At 39.7% G+C, this 24078-nt stretch overlaps 1 protein-coding gene and 1 pseudogene across 1 annotated transcript in view; one reads left to right on the top strand and one right to left on the bottom strand.

Moving 5' to 3' along the window:
* Nucleotides 1–24078, bottom strand: part of FBXL2 (F-box and leucine rich repeat protein 2) — a 79063-nt gene that overhangs the window by 43630 nt on the left and 11355 nt on the right. Inside the window, exon 3 of the mRNA XM_088831688.1 lies at nucleotides 16000–16061. Coding sequence (XP_088687814.1) covers nucleotides 16000–16061 — 62 coding nt within the window. The remainder of the gene's footprint in view (nucleotides 1–15999; nucleotides 16062–24078) is intronic.
* LOC148774067 (large ribosomal subunit protein eL31 pseudogene) lies at nucleotides 2475–3003 on the top strand (annotated as a pseudogene).

Consider the following 24078-nt stretch of genomic DNA (forward strand, 5'->3'; position numbering starts at 1 on the left):
CTCTCAGTCGTGTCCGACTCTTTGCGACCCCATGAATCACAGCACGCCAGGCCTCCCTGTCCATCACCAACTCCCAGAGTTCACTCAAACTCATGTCCATCTAGTTGGTGATGCCATCCAGCCATCTGATTCTGTCGTCCCCTTCTCCTCCTGCCCCCAATCCTTCCCAGCATCAGAGTCTTTTCCAGTGAGTCAGCTTGTCGCATGAGGTGGCCAAAGTATTGGAGTTTCCGATTTAGTATCAGTCCTTCCAATGAACACCCAGGACTGATCTCCCTTAGAATGGACTGGCTGGATCTCCTTGCAGTCCAAGGGAATACTCTCAAGAGTCTTCTCCAACACCACAGTTCAAAAGCATCAATTCTTCGGCAATCAGCTTTCTTCACAGTCCAACTCTCACATCCATACATGACCACTGGAAAAACCATAGCCTTGACTAGACGAACCTTGGTTGGCAAAGTAATGTCTCTGCTTTTTAATATGCTATCTAGGTTGGTCATAACGTTCCTTCCAAGGAGTAAGCGTCTTTTTATTTCATGGCTGCAATCACCATCTGCAGTGATTTTGGAGTCCCAAAAAATAAAGTCTGACACTGTTTCCCCATATATTTCCCATGAAGTGATGGGACCAGATGCCATGATCTTAGTTTTTTGAATGTTGAGCTTCAAGCCAACTTTTTCACTCTCCTTTCACTTTCATCAAGAGGCTTTCAAGTTCCTCTTCACTTTCTGCCATAAGGGTGGTGTCATCTGCATATCTGAGGTTACTGATATCTCTCCTGGCAATCTTGATTCCAGCTTGTGCTTCTTCCAGCCCAGTGTTCCTCATGATGTACTCTGCATAGAAGTTAAATAAGCAGGGAGACAATATACAGCCTTGACGTACTCCTTTTCCTATTTGGAACCAGTCTGTTGTTCCATGTCCAGTTCTAACTGTTGTTTCCTGATCTGCATAAAGGTTTCTCAAGAGGCAGGTCAGGTGGTCTGGTATTCCCATCTCTTGAAGAATTATCCACAGTCTATTGTGAACCACACAAAGGCTTTGGCATAGTCAATAAAGCAGAAATAGATGTTTTTCTGGAACTCTCTTGCTTTTTCCATGATCCAGCGGATGTTGGCAATTTGATCTCTGGTTCTTCTGCCTTTTCTAAAACCAGTTTGAACATCTGGAAGTTCACGGTTCACATATTGCTGAAGCCTGTCTTGGAGAATTTTGGGCATGACTTTACTAGCGTGTGAGATGAGTGCAATTGGTAGTTTGAGCATTCTTTGGCATTGCCTTTCTTTGGGATTGGAATGAAAACTGACCTTTTCCAGTCCTGTGGCCACTGCTGAGTTTTTCAAATTTGCTGGCATGTTGAGGGCAGCACTTTCACAGCATCATCTTTCAGGATTTGAAATAGCTCAACTGGAATTCCATCACCTCCACTAGCTTTGTTCATCTATAATCTATAGATGGTATTAAAAAACTTGTCAACTGTCCCATTAATGGCCCTGAAAAGAAAATCTTTTTCTTCCTGGCCCAGGATCACATACTGCATTTACCTGTCATGTCTCTTCAGTCACTTCTAATCTGAAACACTTTCTCAGTTTTTATCTTTCATGACTTTGCTATTTTTGAAGCATAAAGGTCTCTGTAGAAGGTCCTGCTGTGTGTCTAATGTTTCCTCATGATCACACTCAAGTTACCCACTGTGGTTAGGAATGCCACAGCAGTGACACTGTGCTCTTCTTGTGCACCACATCAGGAGGCATCTGGTGTCCATTTGTCGTGTTACTGGCGATGCCTACTTTGATCATTTGGTCATGATTTCTGCCAGAGTGCCCTATTATAAAGTTACCATTTTCCCCTTTGTAATTATATGTATCCTGTGGGAGATTATTTGAAATTATGAAAATATTTTGTTTCCCAAATGTCATTCCTTCACATATTTCATTATTTTGAAAACTGGTAAATTAAGGGAAAGAATGTCAAGCGATTATCCTGCCTTTCCTATATAAACTATAGCACTGTGTAATCAAACAGAAGTGAAGGTAAGTAACACTTTATAAAAGCATTCCAATTAATAAATGAAGAAGAATCATCAGAGTATCATCATTCTGTAACCCCAATAAGTTAGCAACGGACAAAAAAAGAAAACCAGAAATCACGTGATTCCTATAAAAGAACACACTGCCACACAGTCTCACATTCACCACATAGTCAAAGGGATTGAACCTGAATCTGTAAAAACCTCCGATCCTGCTGTCAATTTCCAAGAAATAATGAAGGAAACATGCTGAAACTGCCCCATGAGGATGCAATTAGCAAAACCGAGATGGTGCAAACTGCTTGCTACATGTCAAATAACCCAAGTTATTCAACACATAAAATGTATGGAAAAAAGAAATGAACAAGAAACCTGTTGATTATCAGACACTTGAAGATTTATTAAATGGGCAAGACTAGCTTTTTCCCAACCCCAGCTCAGTCTGATGGCTTCCACAAAGAAGGGCAACAAGAAAAAAACAGGGCTGGTCTGCCATCAATGAGGTGGTGGCCAGAGGATACACTATCAATATTCACAAGTGCATCCATGGAATAGGTCTTAAGAAGCATGACCCTCGGTCACTCAAAGACACCCAGAAATTTGCTATGAAGGAGACGGGAACTCCACACGTGCATGTTGACACCAGGTTCAATAAAGCTCTCTGGGCCAAAGGAATAAGGAATGTCCCACACTGCACGCATGTGCGGTTGTCCAGAGAGTATAATGAAGATGCAGATTCAACAAACAGGCTCTATACACTGGTTACTATGTTGTCTGTCAGCACTTTTTAAAATCTAGAGACAGTTACTGTGGATGAGAACTGCCCATTGTTGAGTGAAGCTAGAGAGCCACCAACGAAAAGCACACAAATGGGCAAGACTAAACCATAATGACGAGGATGCACATACGGGTGACGAATCCACAGAGAAATGAAACAGAGTGGCAGCTACAGAAGTCAAGAAAGTGTTACTCCTGGAGAGGGAAGCAGCCATGATTTGGATGGGAAATGCAAGTGCTTCTTTGGCGACTGAAAAAGTTTTATTTATGCTAAATAAAACAAGGTAATGGCTACTAGGGTCCTTGTCTAATAACTGTGTTCTGTATGGTTCTCTAACTATATATTATACTTTACAATAAAGAATGTCTTAAGAAAAAATGATATATGAGTCAAAGCAGCAATAATGGAAATTGATAAATATTTGAAACTGAATAGTAAACAACAAAAAACACTAAACTTCAAAACTTATGTAATTCAACAAAAATAGAGCTTTGAGACTATTGCCCAAAGAACTTACCTATTATTAGATAAGTGAAGTGAAAATTAATGACCTAAACGTCCAAATTATGGAAGCTAAAGAAAACACAACTAGCCCAAAGAAAGGAAACAATGCGGGTGAGGGATTTAAAAACTAGAAGGGAAATTTGTTTTAAAAAAAGAAACAATAGACAAAAGTACACCAGTGTCATCAAAAAGATAAAACAAGTGCTGGTGAGGATGTGGGGAAAGGGACCTTTGTACACTGTTGGCAGGAATGCAAATTAGCTCAGTCGCCTCGGAAAACACTATGAAAGGTTTCTGGAAAATGTAAATAGCAATACCATACGATCCAGCAATTCCGTTTCTGAATATATGAAATGAAAACAGGTCACTGAAGAGATACATGCACTCCCATGCTTACTACAGCACCATTTACTATAGCCAAGATACGGAAACAACCTAAGTGCCCGTCAGCAGATTAACAGATAAAGAGGTGGCATGCTGATACCATAGAATATCATTCAGGCATGAGAAAGAAGAAAATCGTGCCATTTGTGACAACACGGTTTCTGAGGACACTGCTAAGATAAGTCAGAGAAAGGCAAACAGTGTACAATATCACTTATATGTGGGCCCACAATGAAAGCCAAACTCAAAAAAAAGACGTGGTTACCAGAGTCTGGTGGTGGGGGAATAGTAGAGATATTGTTTTAAGGGTACAAATTTGCAACTAGTATATAAGTAAGTCCTAGAGATCTAATAAACAATATAGTGATTACAGACAACAACACTGTAATAAAACACCAAACTTTCTAAAAGACTAGATCTTAATTATTCCCCCAAATGAATGGTAATTACATGATGTGCAGAGGTGCTAGCTAACACTACAATGGCAATCACATTACAATATATGAATGGACCTGATCAACGTGTTGTACAACTTAAATTTATACAGTTATATGTTGAATATATATATCTTTTAAACGACAACCTCTAGAAACACTGGCTTTATCAAGGGCTGTAAAAATGTTCTCATTTAATCCAGTAATTCCATTTTAGCAAGTTATCATAAAGAAATAATTCAACAAAAGAAACATTTTTAAGTGGTTATTTCAGCTTTATCTACAATTTTAAACAGCAACAAAAAGGTTAAGTAAATCATTACTTATCAACTTTATGGAATATTAAGCAGCCATTGAAGTGGTAATTATGAAAACTATTTGGTAATAGGGGAGCGAAATCATTAAACATTACGTAGGGAAGAGCTCAGAAGAAAATGCTATGTTCCATGCACTTTCAAATAAGCATAAATAAATACATACATGGGCCATGAGAAGGAAACTAAACTACAAGGTTTCCCAAATATAGTATGGTTTTTGGAAGTTTTTTTCTCTGCCCTGAACGTTCTCACACACAGACATACATATGCCTACAGAATACACTTTCATAAGCATACATTCACAGATGATCCACATATACCTAAGACAAGCCCACCCACTACACATACATACATATATGCTAACTGGCATAAAAACAGACACACAGATCAATGAAACAACAAAGAGTCCAGGAACAAAGCCATACATATATGGTCAATTAATTTATGACAAAGGACCCAAGATATACAATGGGGAAAGAGCAGCCTCTTCAATAAATGGTGCTAGGAAAACTGGACAGCCACATGCAAAAGAATGAAACTGGATCACTGTCTTATAACCACAAAAATTAAAATCGATGAAAGACTGAAACATAAGACCTAAAACCATAAAACTCCCAGAAGAAAACACAGGCAGTAAGCTTCGTGACCAAGGTCTTAGAAATGATTTTTTTGATTTGACACCCAAAGCAAAGACAACCAAAGCTAAAATAAACAAAAGAACTACATCAGACTAGAAAGCTTCTGCACAACAAAGGAAACCGTCAACAAAATGAAAAGGCAACCTACTGACTAGGAGAAAATATTTGCAAACCATATACAGTATACAAAGAACGCATACAACCCAACAGCAAAAATCCAAAGAATCAAATTTAAACATGGGTAGAGGATCCAAGCAGAAAATTTTCCAAAAAAGACACACTGATGGCCAAGAGGCACTTGGAAAAGGTGCTCCACAAGACTAGTCCCCAGTGTGATGCGAATCAAAAATCACAGTGAGGCAACACCGTGCACCTACTGGAATGGCTGTATCCAAAAGGCAAGAAAGAAGTATCTGAGGATGCGGAGAAAAAGGAAACCTTGGGCACTACTATGGGAACGTAAATTGGTGCAACCACTGTGGATAACAGTATGGCAGCTCCTCAAAAATTTAAAAATACAACCACCATAATCAGCAATTCTAGTTGGGGATATTCATCTGGAGAAAATGAAAGCATAAGATTGGACCAAAAGATATACACACCACCATGTTCACTGAATAATTACTTACAATAGCTAAGCTACAGAAGCAACTTAAGTGCCTATCAATGGACGATCAAATTTAAAAATGTGGGGACTTCCCTCATGGTCAGTGGCTAAGACTCCATGATCCCAATGCAGGGGGCCCAGGTTTGACCCCTGCTCAGGGAACTAGATCCCAATGCCATAACAAGAAAAGACTGTGTGCCGCAACTAAGACCCAGCACAGCCAAAGCAGTAAAACAAAATTTGAGGTGTGGTGTTATATATGAAAATTATTCAGCAATAAAAAAGAATGAAAACTGCCATTTGTGACAACACAGACAGATCTTGAGGGTATTATGCTAAGTGAAATAAGTCACACAGAGAAAAACAAACACCTTATGATCTCACTTATATGTGGTATCTTAAAAAAAAAAAAAGACCTGATCGCAAAGATACAGAGAACAGATTTGTGGGTGCCAGAGGTTCAGGAGTGAGCAAAACTCGTGAATGGGGTCAAAAGGGACAATCCCAGTTACAAAGTAAATGTTATGGGGATGTAATATACAGCATGGTAATTACAGGTAATACTACTGTATTCCATATTTAAAAGTTGCTAAAAGAGTAAATCTTAAAAGTTCTCATTGTAAGGAAAAAGTTTTGTAACTATGTGTGGTGACAGATGTTAACTAGACTTATGGTGATCATTTTGCAGAATGTGTAAATATCAAATCATTATATTGTACACCTGTGTCAACTATATATATACACACATATATAAAACCTCAATTTTTTAAAGATTAGATTTACTGTGTTATGCAACATAAAGTCCAGGACAAACACAAGAAACGATAAAGTGTGTAAAGAACCTGTACTCACACTCGAGAGAGAGAACACGGTCCTGAACTTAGAGAAAGCCTTAGGCTGAATTACGTGAAAGATGGGGTGCACAAAAGACTGGCACCTTCTCTACAGATAACAAACACTGGAGAGGGTGTGGAAAAACCGGAACCCGCCCACACTGCTGGTGGAGATGTAAGTTGGTGCAGCTACGGTGGAAAAGAATGACCATATGATCCAGCAATCCTACTCTCAGGGATACATCCAAACAAAACTATAATTCAAAAAGATACATGTACACCTATGTTCACAGCAGTACTGTGCACAATAACCAAGAAATGAAAACAACTTGAATCATGTCCATTGACGGATGGATAAAGAAAATGTGGTACATATATACAAAGAAATACTACTCAGCAATAAAAAAGAATGAAATAATGCCATTCGCTGTAACATGGATGCAAATACAAACTACCAAACTGAGTCAGAAAAAGGAAGAAAATACCACACGATACCACATACATGGAATCAAAAATCTGACACAAACGAACCTATCTATGAGACAGAAACAGAATCGGGGACATGGAGAACAGACTTGCGGTTATCAAGGGGGAGGTGGGTGGGAGAGGGCTAGACTAGGAGTGTGGGATCAGCACACGCAAACTATTACATACAGAACGGATAAACAAGGTCCCACTGCAAAGCAGAGGTAACTCTAGTCAACTCTAGCTTATCACTCTGTGATAAACCATAATAGAGAAGAATATGAAAAAGAATGTACATACTCTTTTCTATTATGGTTTATCATTCCCCGGAAGGAGGAAATGCCAACCCACTCTGGTATTCTTGCTTGGTTAATCTCATGGGCAGAGGAGCCTGGCGGGCTACAGTCCATGGTGTTGCAAAGCATATACAACTGAATATATATATACATATATAAACTGAATCTCTGCTGTACAGCAGTAATTAACACAACACTGTAGTTCAACTACACATCCATAAAATATAAATTAAGACTGGCACTTCCAAGAAAGCAGAATGACTATGGGAGAGAACAAATTAAATTATATTTTCAGGGGCTGGAAGTAAATCAGCTATTAGAGTTTACAAGAAAGCTGGAAAAGAGGAAATGTGGTAAGAATCAGTAACTGGAAAGTTCTGGGAGAATAAGTCTTAACAATTTACATGGACTTTACAGTAAAGGCAACAGGGAAAGTTTTAAGCAGGAGAGAAGCAAAACTAGTAAGATAAAAAAGAAATTAAAAAATAGAAACCTGCAATAATAATCATAGTGAATAAAATACTTACTTTAATCATTAAAACCCCCAATCGTCCTCTTACAGCTTATTGAGACACTACTTGTAAAAGTTGAGTGAAAAACTGTAGAGGACACGGTACTCTTAAGAACAAGAACGGGGGTCTTCCCTGGTGGTCCAGTGGCGAAGAATCTGCCTTGCAATGCAGGGGACACCGACCCGGCCCCTGGCCTAGGAAGAGCCCACGCGCCTCGGAGCAACTGCGCAAGCGCACCACAACTACCAGGCCTGTGCTCGGGAGCCCTCGCGCCACAGCCATGCGCCCGTGCGCCCAGAGCCTGAGCTCTGCAGCAGGAGAGGCCACGGCAACAAGCCCACGACCCGGGCTGGAAAACAGCCTCCCACTCCCCGCAACAAGCCCGTGAGCAGCAACAGAGACCCAACGCAGACCATAAACAAAAACAAGAAAGGGAAAGAAAACTCCTACAAAGCAATAATAAACAGTAGGCGAAATATTGGTTTTTTATAGGCAATAGGCAAAAAATAAATACATGCACCTCACCCAAAAAGAAACACATGTGAGTGACAAACGTATAAACAGATGCTCAACATCATTAGAATTCAGGGAAATTCAAATCAACAGCACAATGAGATGTCAATCTATACTTAAGACACATACAGCATTTAAAGTTGGAAAAGAACAACTCAACTGAGTCTCTTATCCATTGTCAGTATGATGCAAATTGATAAGACCATTTTGGAAAAACAAATATTACTATATGAAGTTAAATATTTGTACAGCCTGAGAGGGTAACAGGCAGAAACGCTAAGGGGTCTCCAAACGGAGAAAACAGGTCGCAAGTGTCAGGCATTTTTTCTCTCTCTCTTAAGCGGCAGGAGGAAACAAACTACAAGTGTCAGATTTTTTTTCTCTTCTCTATGCGTAATTAATGGAGAAGGAAATGGCAGCCCACTCCAGTATTCTTGCCTGGAGAATCTCATGGACGGAGGAGCCTGGTGGGCTATAGTCCATGGGGTCACAAAGAGTCGGACACGACTGAGTGACTTCACTTTTCACTTACGCATAATTAAAAGGAGGGTTCTCTTAAAATTCTGTTACCATGAAGACACCTGGTTACACCTGAACTTAACTTTTCTCAAACCTTGAGCTATAACTAAAGCGTTTCTCTTACAGAAATGTTTTTCTTAAGCTATTTTAATGAACTATGTATTTACCCTAGTCTTTCTTCAAGTCTGTTCCTCTTAAGACTCAGAACCAATAAGGGCTCAACAAACCAGTGTGTTTTACTCAAACACTGTTCCCTGATCTGTGTTAATGAAACTACGCATTTACCTGGAAACCTGCCTTTCTTCAAGATTCAATCGTTTTATGGCCTGGGATGACTCACCTTGAGCCAGTGTTATCTCACAATGCATGTTGTGGGTGAGGGGCCTGGTGCCACTCTGAGTTTCCAGACATTTCCTTTCTCTAATTAGCAGCCTGCTGATAGGTATATCACATACTGCTAAAGGCTAGCAGGGGGGCACTCTTTCTGCCCTCTTCTGATGTCTATGTCAGAAGCTTCCTCTATCTCTTTTATACTTTAAAAAAACTTTATTACACAGAAGCTCTGAGCGATCAAGCCTCGTCACTGGCCCCGGGCTGAATTCCTCTCCTCTGGAGGCCAAGAATCCTGGCCTCTTTGACAGCTCAACAACAACCTTTCAAGCCTATGACCTCTAGCAATTCAACTCAACATATTTATTGACCATTTGTATTTCCTCTTTGTTCAGACCCTCTTCAAATTTTTCTAAGAGCTGATCCATCTATTTCTTAATAATTTCTAAGAATTTGTGTATATGTTGAAGAAGATAGCCTTCTCTTATAATGTGTATTTGAATTATTTCATCTACCACTATGCTGCTTATATTGGTATATTCTGCCATATTTTACTAGTCATAGAATCAAATTTGCCAATCTTTTCTGTTGTAACTACTGAATTCACAGCTTTTAAATTAACAGTTCTCTAACATAACTTTCCAGGGATAACACTCTAGAGTAGAATGTGCTAGTTTTACCCTTATCTGTGGAGTTCTATTCATGCTTCCTGTCACCCCAATGCAGATTTAAAAATTCAAAGGCATCATCAGAGTTTTCATTGTAAGCATAACCCCAACCTAGACTGAGGACAATTTGCCTCTGCCATGATTTGGACTTATATGCTAACCCTAAAATAATATATAATAGTATACACAGGGAAGGGCCTTTAAGCGTCTGCATCTAATTTCAACATACATTAATTCAGTCCCGTATAGATTCATACAAGGTAAAACAACAACAAGCATGAACAAACCAAAAGGAAAAAAAAAACTTCTTTAACAAAAAGAAAAATCTGCATAGATGTTTAAACCTGTATTTGAAGTTCTCTGACTACTTGTTAGTCACTCGTGTCCAATTCTTTGCGAACCCATGGACTGTAGACCGCCAGGCTCCTCTGTTCACTGAATTCTCCAGGCAGGAATACTGGAGTGGGTTGCCATTTCCTTCTCCAGGGGATCTTCCTGACCCAGAGACTGAACCCAGGTCTCCTGCACTGCAGGCAGATTATTTACCATCTGAGCCACCAGGGAGGCCCAATTTGCAGTATGTACCCCTAAAAGAGCATCTTACCTGTTTGGTTGCCTTGGAATATATATATAAAGGCATCACAGACAGCAGAAGGTATCAGTCCTTGAAAAAGTCCATGGAATACTACAACCAGCCAGCAGGCAAGAACGCCCATTCAATGATGCCCCAAACAGGAATGAGCCTGCTCCCCAGGGTCCCTCGATTACAGATCGGCATTGGGTTGTAATTTAATAATTAAAACAAAAACCACAATTATTTTCACTCATGGAATTGGCTTATACATTTTAGAAAAGGGAAATTTGAAAATTTAAGTGCTAGTTATTTTATAATTTTCCCTAGCAAACTAGTAAAACTGCCAAATTATATGTAATTATGTAGTTGATTTCATTTGCCAAAATTACTAGGCTCAGCTCTCCTGTTTGGGGCAATCAATCCTTTTTCATCAAGCCCACAAACACATTCAGGACTTAATTTTGTCATGGATCTACATACATTTTAAAAGGAAAGAAAGTTACATAGATAATGGTGATTTGTTTTTTTAAAATATGTCTAACAAGGTTTCTTTCATTATTATTCATTACTAACAAGAGCCATAGAGAAAGCTGAGTGCCAAAGAACTGATGCTTTTGAACTGTGGTGTTGGAGAAGACTCTTGAGAGTCCCTTGAACTGCAGGGAGATCCAACCAGTCTATCGTAAAGGAGATCAGTCTTGGGTGTTCATTGGAGGGACTGATGTTGAAGCTGAAACTCCAATCCTCTGGCCATTTGATGCAGAGAGCTGACTCATTTGAAAAGACCCTGATGCTGGGAGGGATTGGGGGCAGGAGGAGAAGGGGACGACAGAGAATGAGATGGCTGGATGGCATCACCAAGTCAATGGATGTGGGTTTGGGTGGACTCCAGGAGTTGGTGATGGACAGGGAGGCCTGGCGTGCTGCAGTTCATAGGGTCGCAAAGAGTCAGACTGGACTGAGCAACTGAACTGAACAAGAGCCATGTCTTCTCAAAATGTTTTAAAATATTTACTGCATGTAGCACTCCCTATTCCTATGAAGCTGTTTACGTGCATTTTCATTTCATCACTAAAATCTGAAAACAACCACGTGTGTGTTTGTGTGTTAGTCGCTCAGTCATGTCCTACTCTTTGGGACTCCATGGACTGTAACCCACCAGGCTCCTCTGTCCATGGAATTCTCCAGGCAAGAATACTGGAGTGGGCTGCCATGCCCTTCTCCAGGGGATCTTCCCAGCCCAGGGATCAAACCAGGTCTCCCACACCGCAGGCAGATTCTTTACTGTTTGAGCTACCTGGGAAGCCCATAAAAGAAGTAAAAACTTAAGGTCAAACAAATTAATCTTACAGTTTGAAACCTGAATTGTAAGCCAATACTTGCTCACGCCAGACTGCTTTTCTCAAGAGGAATGGTTCTTTCCAGGAGACTGCCTTCTTGATAATACAAAATAATTATCAGTTGTCATAATTACCACCACTACTCTGCTCAAGTGCCAAAAGTTGTCAGTTTAATGTCAGATGGTAGTATGCCATTTCTATTGAGATTAAATTAGTGCAAGTTGATGAAATGAAGCAGTAGGCCATATTAACTTGCTTAATAACCAGGTCCTTTACTGAGCTCGTTAGCAGTAGTATATGTTATGATGCATATCAGGATAGCTTACTTTTATCAACTGTCTGTATCAAAACTAACTGTACTGTCAACAGTATTAAGTATTCAGACATCCAAAATTGATATTATATTGAAGAAGAAATTCATAGGGCCTGGACTCCATCTTAGGCCTGTTCATGCTGATCATGCTCAGCCACCTTTCCAATGGACTCTGAACTCTGTGTTTAGTGCCTGTGAAAAATGACAACAGAAAAATAAGACCCCCTCCAGACAGGGGAACCTTGAAGATCGTATCTAGGTTACTCATCGCCTAAGAGAAAACATACACTAATCAACCCTTCCTCCAGACAGGCCATAAATTTTTCTGTATCTATCAGAGTGTAACCTCGGGCTTATTGATTATTGGCTAATTGTTTGACTGTTTGAGCACATAGCACGTGAATGATGGGGTTACTCGGGTTGTATTTTCCTTGGTTTATGTAAGTCTCAAGGAATTTGGAGTGGTGGATTCAGACACATACACATGGGGTATAAAAGTTTTTCACAAATGCTGGTCGGGGTCCTTGGCTAGGAGGAGACTCTGCCTTGGGCCCGTCGGTATAATAAACTGCACTCCACTATCTGCATTGTCCTTCTGAGTGAGTTTGTTTCCCGGAACGCGTGGCTATAACAATATAATAATAAAACATTTACTTAACATTTATTAAATGACAGCCCTTTAAAGTAAGAACTATTACTATTACAGATATAGGAAATTAGGCCTGGAGAGTGAAGTCACTTTAAGGTCACATAACCAGTAAATGGGGACAGTAGAAATTTCAAGCAAGTCAAGCTCCAAAAGTAATATATCCAATAACAATGAAAACAAGTATAAGCAAGGACAACCCAACTCACTAACAGATACAGAGATTACAACAAACTATACATTTCCATTACTATAAGCATTATGTAACTGACTCCAGGAACAGTAAAATTACAAGCTGTTTGTTGAACTGTGTGTGCGTGAAGGGTGGAGGGAGAACTTTAACATCCTTAATTTATAAGTAAAAGCAGGACAGAAAGAACAAAATTGTCAATGCTTGTTAAATAACAAAATAAAACTGGGGAGCAGAAGGAGTCTGTGAATTACTAATATTGAGGGGCCTTAAAACTAGAAATAAGATGACCAGATTAAAAAAACTCAGATTTTTCTGACTGGATTCGAAGTAATATAAAGTGATGAAGAGTACATAATTCTAGGTTATGCTTGCTAATGGTTCCAGAGAGTAAGCTCAGACTTCACTGGATATGATCAGTAATGGAGGCGAGCAGAGAATTTAAGAGGGTAGTAACAGGGAGGCCTGGCGTGCTGTGATTCATGGGGTCGCAAAGAGTCGGACACGACTGAGCGACTGAACTGAACAGATGCAGTAAAAAATGGCAGAGGAGAAAATGACCTTGACAGCAAGTAAATAAGATTATGAAAAAGTCAAAGAATTCACACCTATTGATGAAGATGGAAAGTAAACAGGAATTCGCTAAGAACAGGAACAACAGTCTGCTGTCACAAAGAAGTTCACAATATGAAGTAAAAATGTCAGCAGAAGACAGGCTGCAAGTATGAAGACATCACTGAACTTAGCAACAGCAATCAACACTTAAGCTCCGTGAGGTGGGGACTCTGTAGCACCCATTCACTTTGTTGTGGAATTAACATACAATAAAGATGTCTGCTTTGGCAACCTGGCTCAAAGTCTTCTTCAAACTTTTGCTTAAAAAGAGTAGCTGGGAAAGGGAAAGCTATTACTATTGACAACAGAAAAACTAGAGTAAAATGACAGAAATGATTTAAAGGCCAACAAAAATTAAAATCTGGCTGGAGCTAGGTCTGAGACCCAAGAGTCAGAGAAGACCTACCATGGCAGTCTTTTCAATTTTAACTTCCCCTTACAGACTCCAAAATAAGGAAAGAAGTGGGAATGCAAATCTACGAATAAACATGTTTATGAACGTTTGCTCTCAAATGACAATTCTTTTTTAAAAAATGATCTGTGTGTGAGCCTTAGCATGATTCAAAAACTGCAACTCCAGGATTTTTGAAATCTGGGTCCATCATGGATCCTTGAAAGAATCAAAATTTCTAAAACAGGAGTTCAGAAATCACACTAGCACAGAAAATTATATAATTCCACAGCGCTCCCCACCCCAACTCCTCCTCCCTTTCGGTCAACAGGTAGAAACAGTACCATGGCTGAGTACAGTGTAAGAGCTAATTCTACCAGAAGGGCAAAAATATTAAGTTAGCCTTGAGTCACAAAGAGCAGCAGTATTCAGGAGAAGGGTGGAGTTTAATCACACTCTAGTGCTGAATGACTAATGTGGGTCGGCCTGAAGCTGGTTACGAGTCCCCGAGGGTATAAATGACATATTCACATTAAGGCCTGATGTCTGTGCTAGAAAAGTGTTCAGACCAAGAGTGAAACACTGCACAACTCTGGAAACGCCACTCACTCTGTGGTCTGCTGTGGATGGCACTCCTTACAGCTGCACGGTCAAGCCGGCCCACCCGAACCACGCTGGTTCTAACAGCTCACTGTGCTTGACCAGGGCTGTGTGGGTTTATATGATAAACATATCATTCCTTCCTTGTTACCACTTTTGGAACTTTAAAGTGGTCATTATAGCCAAAGAATATTCTCTCTTAGCCAAGCAATTATTTATTTTGTTGAAATAAAACATAATTGCTTTATCTTTCATATGATTCTGCCATGACTTAATTTTCTTTTTTATTGACTGAGCAGAATGAGCTCATGGCAACACCTGATGACTAATGAAATGCCATCCTGAAGCCCCTAAAATGTGATCATCACCCCAAGACACTAAGTCTTCACCCCATTCCTGACTCAAGAAAAGGAGGCTAAAGCACTGAGGCTGCTGCACTTACAGAGCAGCTCCGTAAGTGGGAAAACAGAACGCACATACTCATCCCCCACATGTTAAAATGAGATTAAGCACAGGCGGGGAATGGAGTCAGCTGGTCAATTCCTTACTGGATGTCAGCATCTCCCCCCAAATTTCCAAGGATAGAAAGAGTTCCAAGGTCAGTAAGTTTGAAATGCCACAGTTATTCATCTGGGAGCATCACCATGCATATTAGCCTATTAAGGCTCTGAGAGGGCATGCAGTAAAGAAATTGGTTTTGTTTACCTTGCATTTCCCATACTTATTGATCACAAAACCCGTTTTTTGTTTTGTTTTGTGAAACATTACTGATATGAAAAGTTTGGGAAATGCCACTCCTAAGATTATCATGTATTCATGTATTAACTGTTTGTTAACAATTAAAATATAACATCCAAAACTAAAATAAGGTTTCCTTGATGCTTGCTGAGTACGAAAGGAAATTGCAGTGCCTAAGGATCAACAAGTATTGGTTGATAGCTTTACTTGGCAAAATGCCAAGGAAAATGCCATTACCTGTAAATTCTGTAAAGCTAAAAATAAAGGACAAAAGCCTGCTCTACAGTACCGTCACTTAGCACATAATTCTCATAAAATGGATAACATCAATATTTGGGCTGACACCATTTTAAGTGCTCAGTAAGAACACATAGTATAATTATTTTAAAATCAATTTATCAGAAAACATTTAAACGTCTATAACTTCAGGAGCTCACAGCCTTAATAACCTCTTCTTGCGTTACTGACTACATTGAGATAATCTACTGATACCCAAACAGTGTCACCTACTGAAGATTATTACAATACTTACCACATTACAAAAAGAATCCAGACCAATGCTACGTACATACTTAGTACATTCTGGATTAGACCAAGTAAAAGTTAACAACAAGCTGAACAGCATTCTATAAAACAAAAACAGAAAGTCAGTTAGGCTAATTCTGTCTGGTTTTCTATGCTATGGACTCACAGTGAGAAAGGAGACTGTCTTGGAACTTGATGACCGAATCATATACAAAATCTTTAAAGTTTACCTACACTTACCTCAAAAGAAGTTCTTTGGGTAACTTTTTGTTAATAAGGCCTTCATCATTATTTGAGAAAACCTAAAAGAAAAAAAAGTGAAATTATTAAAATGTTCCTCAATCAAAAAAAAGTTACATGTTTTGTAGATCAAAATGGCCCCAAAGAAGCTCAGGAAGGAAGGGATATACTTATGACTGATTCATACTGCTGTAAAGCAGCAACCAACACAAAATTGTAAATCAATCTTCCACCAATTAAAAAAAAGTTTTTTTTAATGGCCCCAATCACCATCCTATAATTACGATGACACTAATTTCATGAAGTCAGTATTCTTCAATATTGACAGACATAAAAACAGTTTATATTCTATACCATTTAATAAGAATGGCAAACATTTAGAGATGAGTTAACACACAGTCACTTCTATACTACATTGTATTAGAGGTTCCAGGCAAGGCTATTCAGAAAAGAAAAAAAATAAAAGGCATGCTGACTGAAAAGGAAGAAATAAAACAACTTCTATTTACAGATGACATGATCTTGTACACTGAGAATTCTAGAAAAAAGACATAAAAAGCTATTAATCATGGAATTCAGCAAGGTTGAAAAATTTAACATAAAAATATACCATGGATTTATAAAAAAATAATTTGTATTTCTATACATTAGCAATGAACAACCTGAAAATGAAATTAAGAAAATAATCTCATTTGTAACAGCATAAGAAAAAACCTATTTAGGAATACATTTAAGTAAAGAAGTACATGATATTATATATTGAAAACTTATATTAAACACTGTTGTGAGTAATCAGACTTAAACTGAAACACATTACATGTTCATGAACTGGAAGATTTAACAGTGCTGAGTTAGTAATGTTTCTCAGCTTTGTACCTGTTCTACTTGGGGTTTGCCAACTATGTCCAGTCTGCTGTTATGCCCATCAAATGAATACTTAATTTCTAACATAGTACTCTGACTTCTGCATTCCCAGTTAGATCTTTTTATAGTCTTCCATTTTCCTGTAAAATTTTCCAACTGCTCATCCATTCCAACTGTTCAACATCTGGCCCATCACTGACTCAGTTTCTCTAAGCTCTTCTCTTAACCACGGGTCACACTTTTTTCTTTCCATGTCTCATAATTTGTTATTTCACACCAAATAATTGTGAGTAAAAACCCCCAGAACTTTACAAAGATCAATGAAACCAAGAGCTGTTTCTCTGAAAAAAACTGACAGAAGGGGAGGAGAGACTAGCCAAGAGGGCAAAGCAGAAAGACCATGAGCTTACCTCCTTTCACAGCACACCAAAATCACAGCCACCCATGAAAAAGACCAGGACCTACCAGAAAAAGTCTACAACTAAAGACACAAAGAAGGAACTACAACAAGACAGGCAGGAGCGGGTAAAATAACCAGGTCCCTCACCACAGAGATGACCACCCACAATCTGGAGGATAATTATATTGCAGAGGTTCTCCCCCAGGAGTGAGCATGCTGAACTCCGTATCAGGCTCCACAGCCCTGGGGTCAGGCAGCAAGAAGACAAACCCCCAGAGAATCTGGCTTTGAAGGCCAGTGGGGCTTAGCCTCGGGAGTCCCTAAGGACTGAGGGAAAGAGACTAGGCTCTTAAAGGAGCACAGAAATTCTGCCATGTTTGAACCCAGGGCAAAAGCATCATCAGATAGGAGTCAGGACCAGACCTACCTACTGGTCCTAGGGAGTCCCTTGGAGAGGTGGGGGAAGCAGGACTGTGGCTCATCCTGGGGACAAAGACACTGGCAGAGGCCATTCTTGGGAGCTCCTTCTACTGGGCAAACACTGGCAGGCCCCACTGAGGAACCTGGCCCGTCCAACAACCTATAGGCACCAGTGCTGGGATACCTTAGGGAAAGCAACTAACTGGACAGGGACACAGCCCCACCTATCAGCAGACAGGCTGCCTACAACTTCCTGAGACCACAGTCACCTCTAGCCATTGCCCTGCCCATCACAGGGGCATGACCCAGCTTCACCCACCCATGGGCAGGCACCCGCCAAACTGTCCAGGAATCCTACTCTAGGCTCTGGACAAGCCTCACCTACCAGGGGACAGACACTAGATGCAAGTGAGCCGCAGTCTGCAGAGCCAGCCTGCCCACAGCAGGCCAGACCCTACCCTGGGACCGGCTGGCCCTGACCCTTCCTACTAGCAGGCCAGCACAGCCTCAGAAGGCCCTTGACCCCATACCTAACTGTCAGGAAACACCTCCCACACCACCCCCAACACATCAGCTATCAGACACCAGCTCTGTGATCCCTGGGCACTATGGTCAGACTCCAGGGCCTGACTCGGACCATAAGTAGTCCAGCATTAAACCCAAAACCTGGTTTCACACACCAGTAGTAAACGGACAACAGCCCCAGAGTTTTCTGGACCCTAACTGCACCAGCCCACCAGTAGCTCCAACAGCCTCTTCATAAAGCATGGGCTGGTAACCAACTAGAGGAGGGGCCCATCAAGCCTACCAGACCACCCACACAGTCAGCCTGCCACAACAGAAGGACCCACACAGCCCTCACAGGGGACACCTCTAGAGCGTACAGGCTGGTGACAACACAGGACATCTTGTACAGAACAGTTTCTCCAAGGTCAAGATATGTATTAACCTACCAGACACAGGAAAATATAAATAGCAACTTAGGCAAAATGAGGTGACAGAGAAACATGTTCCAGATGAAGGAACAAGATACAAACCCAGAAGAACTTAGTGAAGTGGAAACAGGCAATCCACCCAAAAAAGAGTTCAGGGTAATGATTGTAAAGATGATCAAAGAACTCGGGAGAATAATGGATGCACAGAACAAGAAGTTAAAAATATTTAGCAATGAGAAAATATGCATTTAAAAAGACAGAGATGAAGAAAACAATAGCTGAAATGAAAAATAGACTAGAAGGAAAACCACAGTTCTAAGACACATGTACCCCAATGTTCATTGCAGCAATATTTACAATAGCCAGAACATGGAAGTAACCTAGACGTACATTTACAAATGAATGGATAAAGAAGATGTGATACATATATACAGTGGAATATTACTCAGTCATAAAAAGGAATGAATTTGAGTTGGATTTAGTGAGGTGGATGAACCCAGAGCCTCTTATACAGAGTGAAGTAAGTCAGAAAAACATATATCACATATTAACACACATATATGGAAATCTACTAGGTTGGTGTAGTAATTTCAGTTTTGCATTGTTGAACTTTGCCATTATCTATCTGAATAATTTTTGCATAAATGTGGTTATGTTATACATCATTTTAATGCACAATGCACAATTCTTGCTTTATGCTTTTTGCTAATGAATTCTTACTTGTTTATTTTATATGTATTTTAGACCTACAGTAATGATGTCAGACAAACAGCAAATTCAGGCTATTTTCTTATTCGAGTTCAAAATGGGTTATAAAGCAGCGGAGACAACTTGTAATATCAACAACGCATCTAGACCAGGAACTGCTAATGAACAGACAGTACGGTGGTGGTTAAAGAAGTTTTGCAAAGGAGACGAGAGTCTTGAAGATGAGCAGCGTGGTGGCTGGCCATTAGAAGTTGACAATGATCAACTGAGAGGATCATCAAAGCTGATCCTCTTGCAACTACACAGGAAGTTGCCCAAGAACTCAACATCGACCATTCTACAATCATTTGGCATTTGAAGCAAAATGGAAAGGTGAAAAAGCTTAATAAGTGGATGCCTCATAAGCTGACCTCAAATTTTTAAAAAATCATTTTTTAAAGTGTCACCTTCTCTTATTCTATGCAACAACAATGAATCATTTCTTGATCTGATTGTGAAGTGTGATGAAAAATGCATTTTATATGACAACCAGCTCAGGGGCTGGACCAAGAAGCAGCTCCAAAGCACTTCCCAAAGCCAAACTTGCACCAAAAAACGGGTCATGGTCTCTGTTTGGTGGTCTGATGCCCATCTGATCCACTACAGCTTTCTGAATCCCAGTGAAAGCATTACATCTGAGAAGTATGCTCAGCACATCAGTGAGATGCACAAAAAACTGCAACGCCTGCTGTTGTCACTGGTCAACAGAATGGAACCCATTCTTCTCCACAACAATGCCTGACCACATGTCACATAATGAACATGTCGCAAGCTGAATGAATTGTGCTACAAAGTTTTGCCTCATCTGCCATATTCACCTGACCTCTCGCCAACTGACTACCACTTCTTCAAGCATCTCAACAACTTTTTGCAGGGAAAATGCTTCCACAACCAGGAGGATGCAGAAAATGCTTTCCAAGAGTTTGTCATATCTGGAAGCACAGATTTTTCATGCTACAGGAATAAACAAACATTTCTCATTTGCAAAAATGTGTTGATTGTCATGGTTCCTATTTTGACTAATAAATATGTGTAGATGTGTTTGAGCCTAGTTATGATGATTTAAAATTCAGGATCTGAAACCATAATTACTTTTGCACCAACCTAACAGAAAAATCATACTCATGAACCTAGTAGAGAATGGACATGTGGACACAGTGGGGGAAGGTGAGGGTGGGACGAATTGAGAAGGCTACTGCCTTGACGTATATACATTATCATGCGTAAAACAATTAGTAGGAAGTTGCTCTGTAACACAAGGAGCCCAATTTGGCACTCTATGGTGACCTCGAGGGGTAGGATTGGGGAGGGGGTGGCACAGTGGAGGCTCAAAAGGAAGAGGATAGATATATAATCATGAGAGAGTCACATTATATGGCAGAAACCAACACACTGTAAGGCAATTTTCTACCAATTAATTCTTTTTTAATTTTTAAAAAGAAAAATATATTAGAAGGAATAAATAGCAGACTAAAACATACAGAAAAATGGATCAGCAAGCTGGAAGACAGAGAGCAGTGGAAATCATGACCACTGAACAGAAAAATTTTTTTAAATGAGGACAGTTTAAGAGACCTCTGGGACAATATCAAGAACACTAATATTCACATTATAGGGCTCCCAAAAGAAGAGAAATTGGAAAAAAAAAAGGGGGGGGTTTGAACATATCTGAAGAAATAATAGCTGAAAACTTCTGTAAACTGGGAAAAGAAACATGTATCCAAGTTCAGGAAGGGCAGAGAGTTCCCTACAGGATAAACCCAAAGAAGAACACACCAAGACACACTGTAATTAAAATGACACAAATTAAAGATAAAGAGAATCTTAAAAGCAGCAAGGGTAAAGCAAGGGCACTCCCATAAGGTTATCACCTGGTTTTTCAGCAGAAACTCTGCTGGCCAGAAGAGTGATATATTTTAAATGACGAAATTGAAGAACCTACAACCAAGAATATCCAGCAAGGCTCTCCTTCAGATTTGATAGAAAGATCAAAAGTTTTATCAACAAGCAAAAGTTAAAAGAGTTCAGCACCACCAAACCAGCTTTATATTAAACACTAAGGAACTACTCTAGGTGAAAAAAGAAATGCCCCAATTGGAAACATGAAAATTGCAAAATGAAAAAAATCATTGGTGAAGGCACACATACAGTAAAGGCAGGGAATCAACCGTGCACAAAGCGAGAAGGACAGTTAAAAAGCAAAACCAGTAAAATCACCTATATCAAAACCCCTTAAGCAGTTAAGGGACACACAAAACAATTAAATGAAAGGTATGCCATAAAAAAACAGTAATCATGAGGGTTTTTAAAAATGCATTTGAAATTAAGAGATCAGCAACTTAAAATAATCACATATATAAAGTCTGCTATATGCATCACCGACTCAATGGACATGAGTTTGAGTGAACTCCGGGAGTTGCTGATGGACAGGGAGGCCTGGCGTGCTGTGATTCACGGGGTCGCAAAGAGTCGGATACGACTGAGAGATTGAACTGAACTGATATTAAAAAAACCTCACAATAACCACAAACCAAAAAACCTCATATATACATACACACACACAGAGACACACACATACATGCACAAAGAAAAAGGAACCTCTGGTGGTCCAGTGGTTAAGAATTCATCTTGCAATGCAGGGGACACAAGTTTGATCCCTGGTCAGGGAACTAAGATCCCACATGCTTGCAGAGCAACTAAGCCCACGTGGCACAGCTATTGAGCCTGTGCGCTCCGGAGCTCGTGTGCCCCAAACAGAGAGCCTGTACGCCACAACTACTGAGCCTGTGCACCACGACTAGGAAGTCTGGGCACTGCAACAAGAGACTCCACGTGATGCAAAGAAGATCCTGCACGCCACGGCTGAGACCCAGTGCAGCCAAATAAATAAATGTTCTTTAAAGAAAAAATCCGAACATAACACTAAAGATAGCCATCAAATAACAGGAACAAAAGAACCCCCAAACAATGAACAAAATGGCAGTAAGAACATACGCATCAATAATTACCTTAACTGCAACAGACTGTATGTTCTAATCAAGACACAGAGGGGCTGAATGGATACAGAAACAAAAGCCTTATTTATGCTGCCTACAAGAGACTCACTTCAGATCTAAAGACACACAAAGACTGAAACTGAGGGGATAGAAAAGGTATTCCATGCAGATAGAAACCAAAACAAAGCCAGAGTAGCAATACTTACAAGGGGCAAAATAAACTTCCTCAAAACAGAGACTGTTACAAAGACAAAGGAAGATACTACACAATGATCAAGGAATCAATCCAAGAACAAATCAGTGGCTCAGCTGGTAAAGAATCTGCCTGCAATGTAGGAGACCTGGGTTTGATCCCTGGGTTGGGAAGATCCCCTGGAGAACAGAAAAGCTACCCACTCCAGTATTCTGGCCTGGAGAATTCCATGGACTGTATAGTCCATGGGGTCACAAAGAGTCGGACATGACTGAGAAAATTTTACGTCAAACTTCATAAATATATATGTTCCCAACACAGGAGCACCTTTATACATAAGGCAAATATTAGCAGACATAAAAAAAGAAGTCAACAGTAACATAATAATAGTAGGGAACTTTAATACCCCATGTGTATCAATGATCACCCAGAGAGAAAATCAGTAAGGAAACACTGGCCTTAAATGACATATCAGATGTGAGAGACTAAACTGATATATACAGAGCATTCCACCCAAAAGCAGCAGAATATACAGTCTTTCAAGTGCACATGGAACATTCTCCAGGACAGATCACATGTTAAGGCCACAAAACAAGCCTCAGTAAATTTAAGAAAACTGATAACATCAAGTATCTTTTCCAACCACAATGCTATGAGACTAGAAATCAACTACAAGGAATAAAAACACACAAACTCATGGAGGTTAAACATCATGCTACGAAACAACCAATGGATCATTAAAGAAAACAGAGAAAATTAAGAATATCTAGAGACAAATGAAAATAAAAACACAAAGATCCAAAACCTATGGGATGCAACAAAAGCAGTTCTAAGAGGGAAATTTAAAGCAACGCAAGGTTACCTCAGGAAACAAGAAAAATCTCAAGCAACCTAACCTTACACCTAAAGGAACTAGAAAACAAAGAATAAACAAAACCCAAAGTTAGTAGAAGGAAAGAAATCATGAAGATCACGGCAGAAAGAAATGAAATAGACTTTAAAAAAATCAGAAAAGATCAACATAACTAAAATCTGGTTCTTTGCAAATGTAAACAAAATTGATAAATCTTTAGCCAAATTCATCAAGGAAAAAAAATCAATAAATCAGAAATGAAAAAGAAGTTACAAATGACACCACAGAAATACAAAAGATCATAAGAGGCTAATACAACAACTATATGCCAATGAAATGAAAGACCTAGAAGAAATGGTCAAATTCTTATAAATGTACAATCTCCCAAGACTGAACAGGAAGAAACAGAAAATATGAATAGACAAGTTACCAGTAATGAAACTGAATCAGTACTTTAGAAATTATCAAAAAGCACAAGTCCAGACCAGGGAATTCCCAGTAGTCCAGTGGTTAGGTCTGTGCTTTCACTGCCAAGGCCTAGGTTCAATCCCTTGTTAGATAGCTAAATTCGCACAAGTCACATGGTGCAGCTGGGGGCGGGGGCGGGGGGCTATGGAGTCCTGGCTTTATAGGTGAATTTTACAAAACGTTAAGGGAAAAGTTTACTAACA

Source organism: Moschus berezovskii, chromosome 24 (genome assembly GCF_049115385.1).
Source record: "Moschus berezovskii isolate FMDL1 chromosome 24, NW_MosBer_1.0, whole genome shotgun sequence".
NCBI classification, from domain to species: Eukaryota; Metazoa; Chordata; class Mammalia; order Artiodactyla; family Moschidae; genus Moschus; species Moschus berezovskii.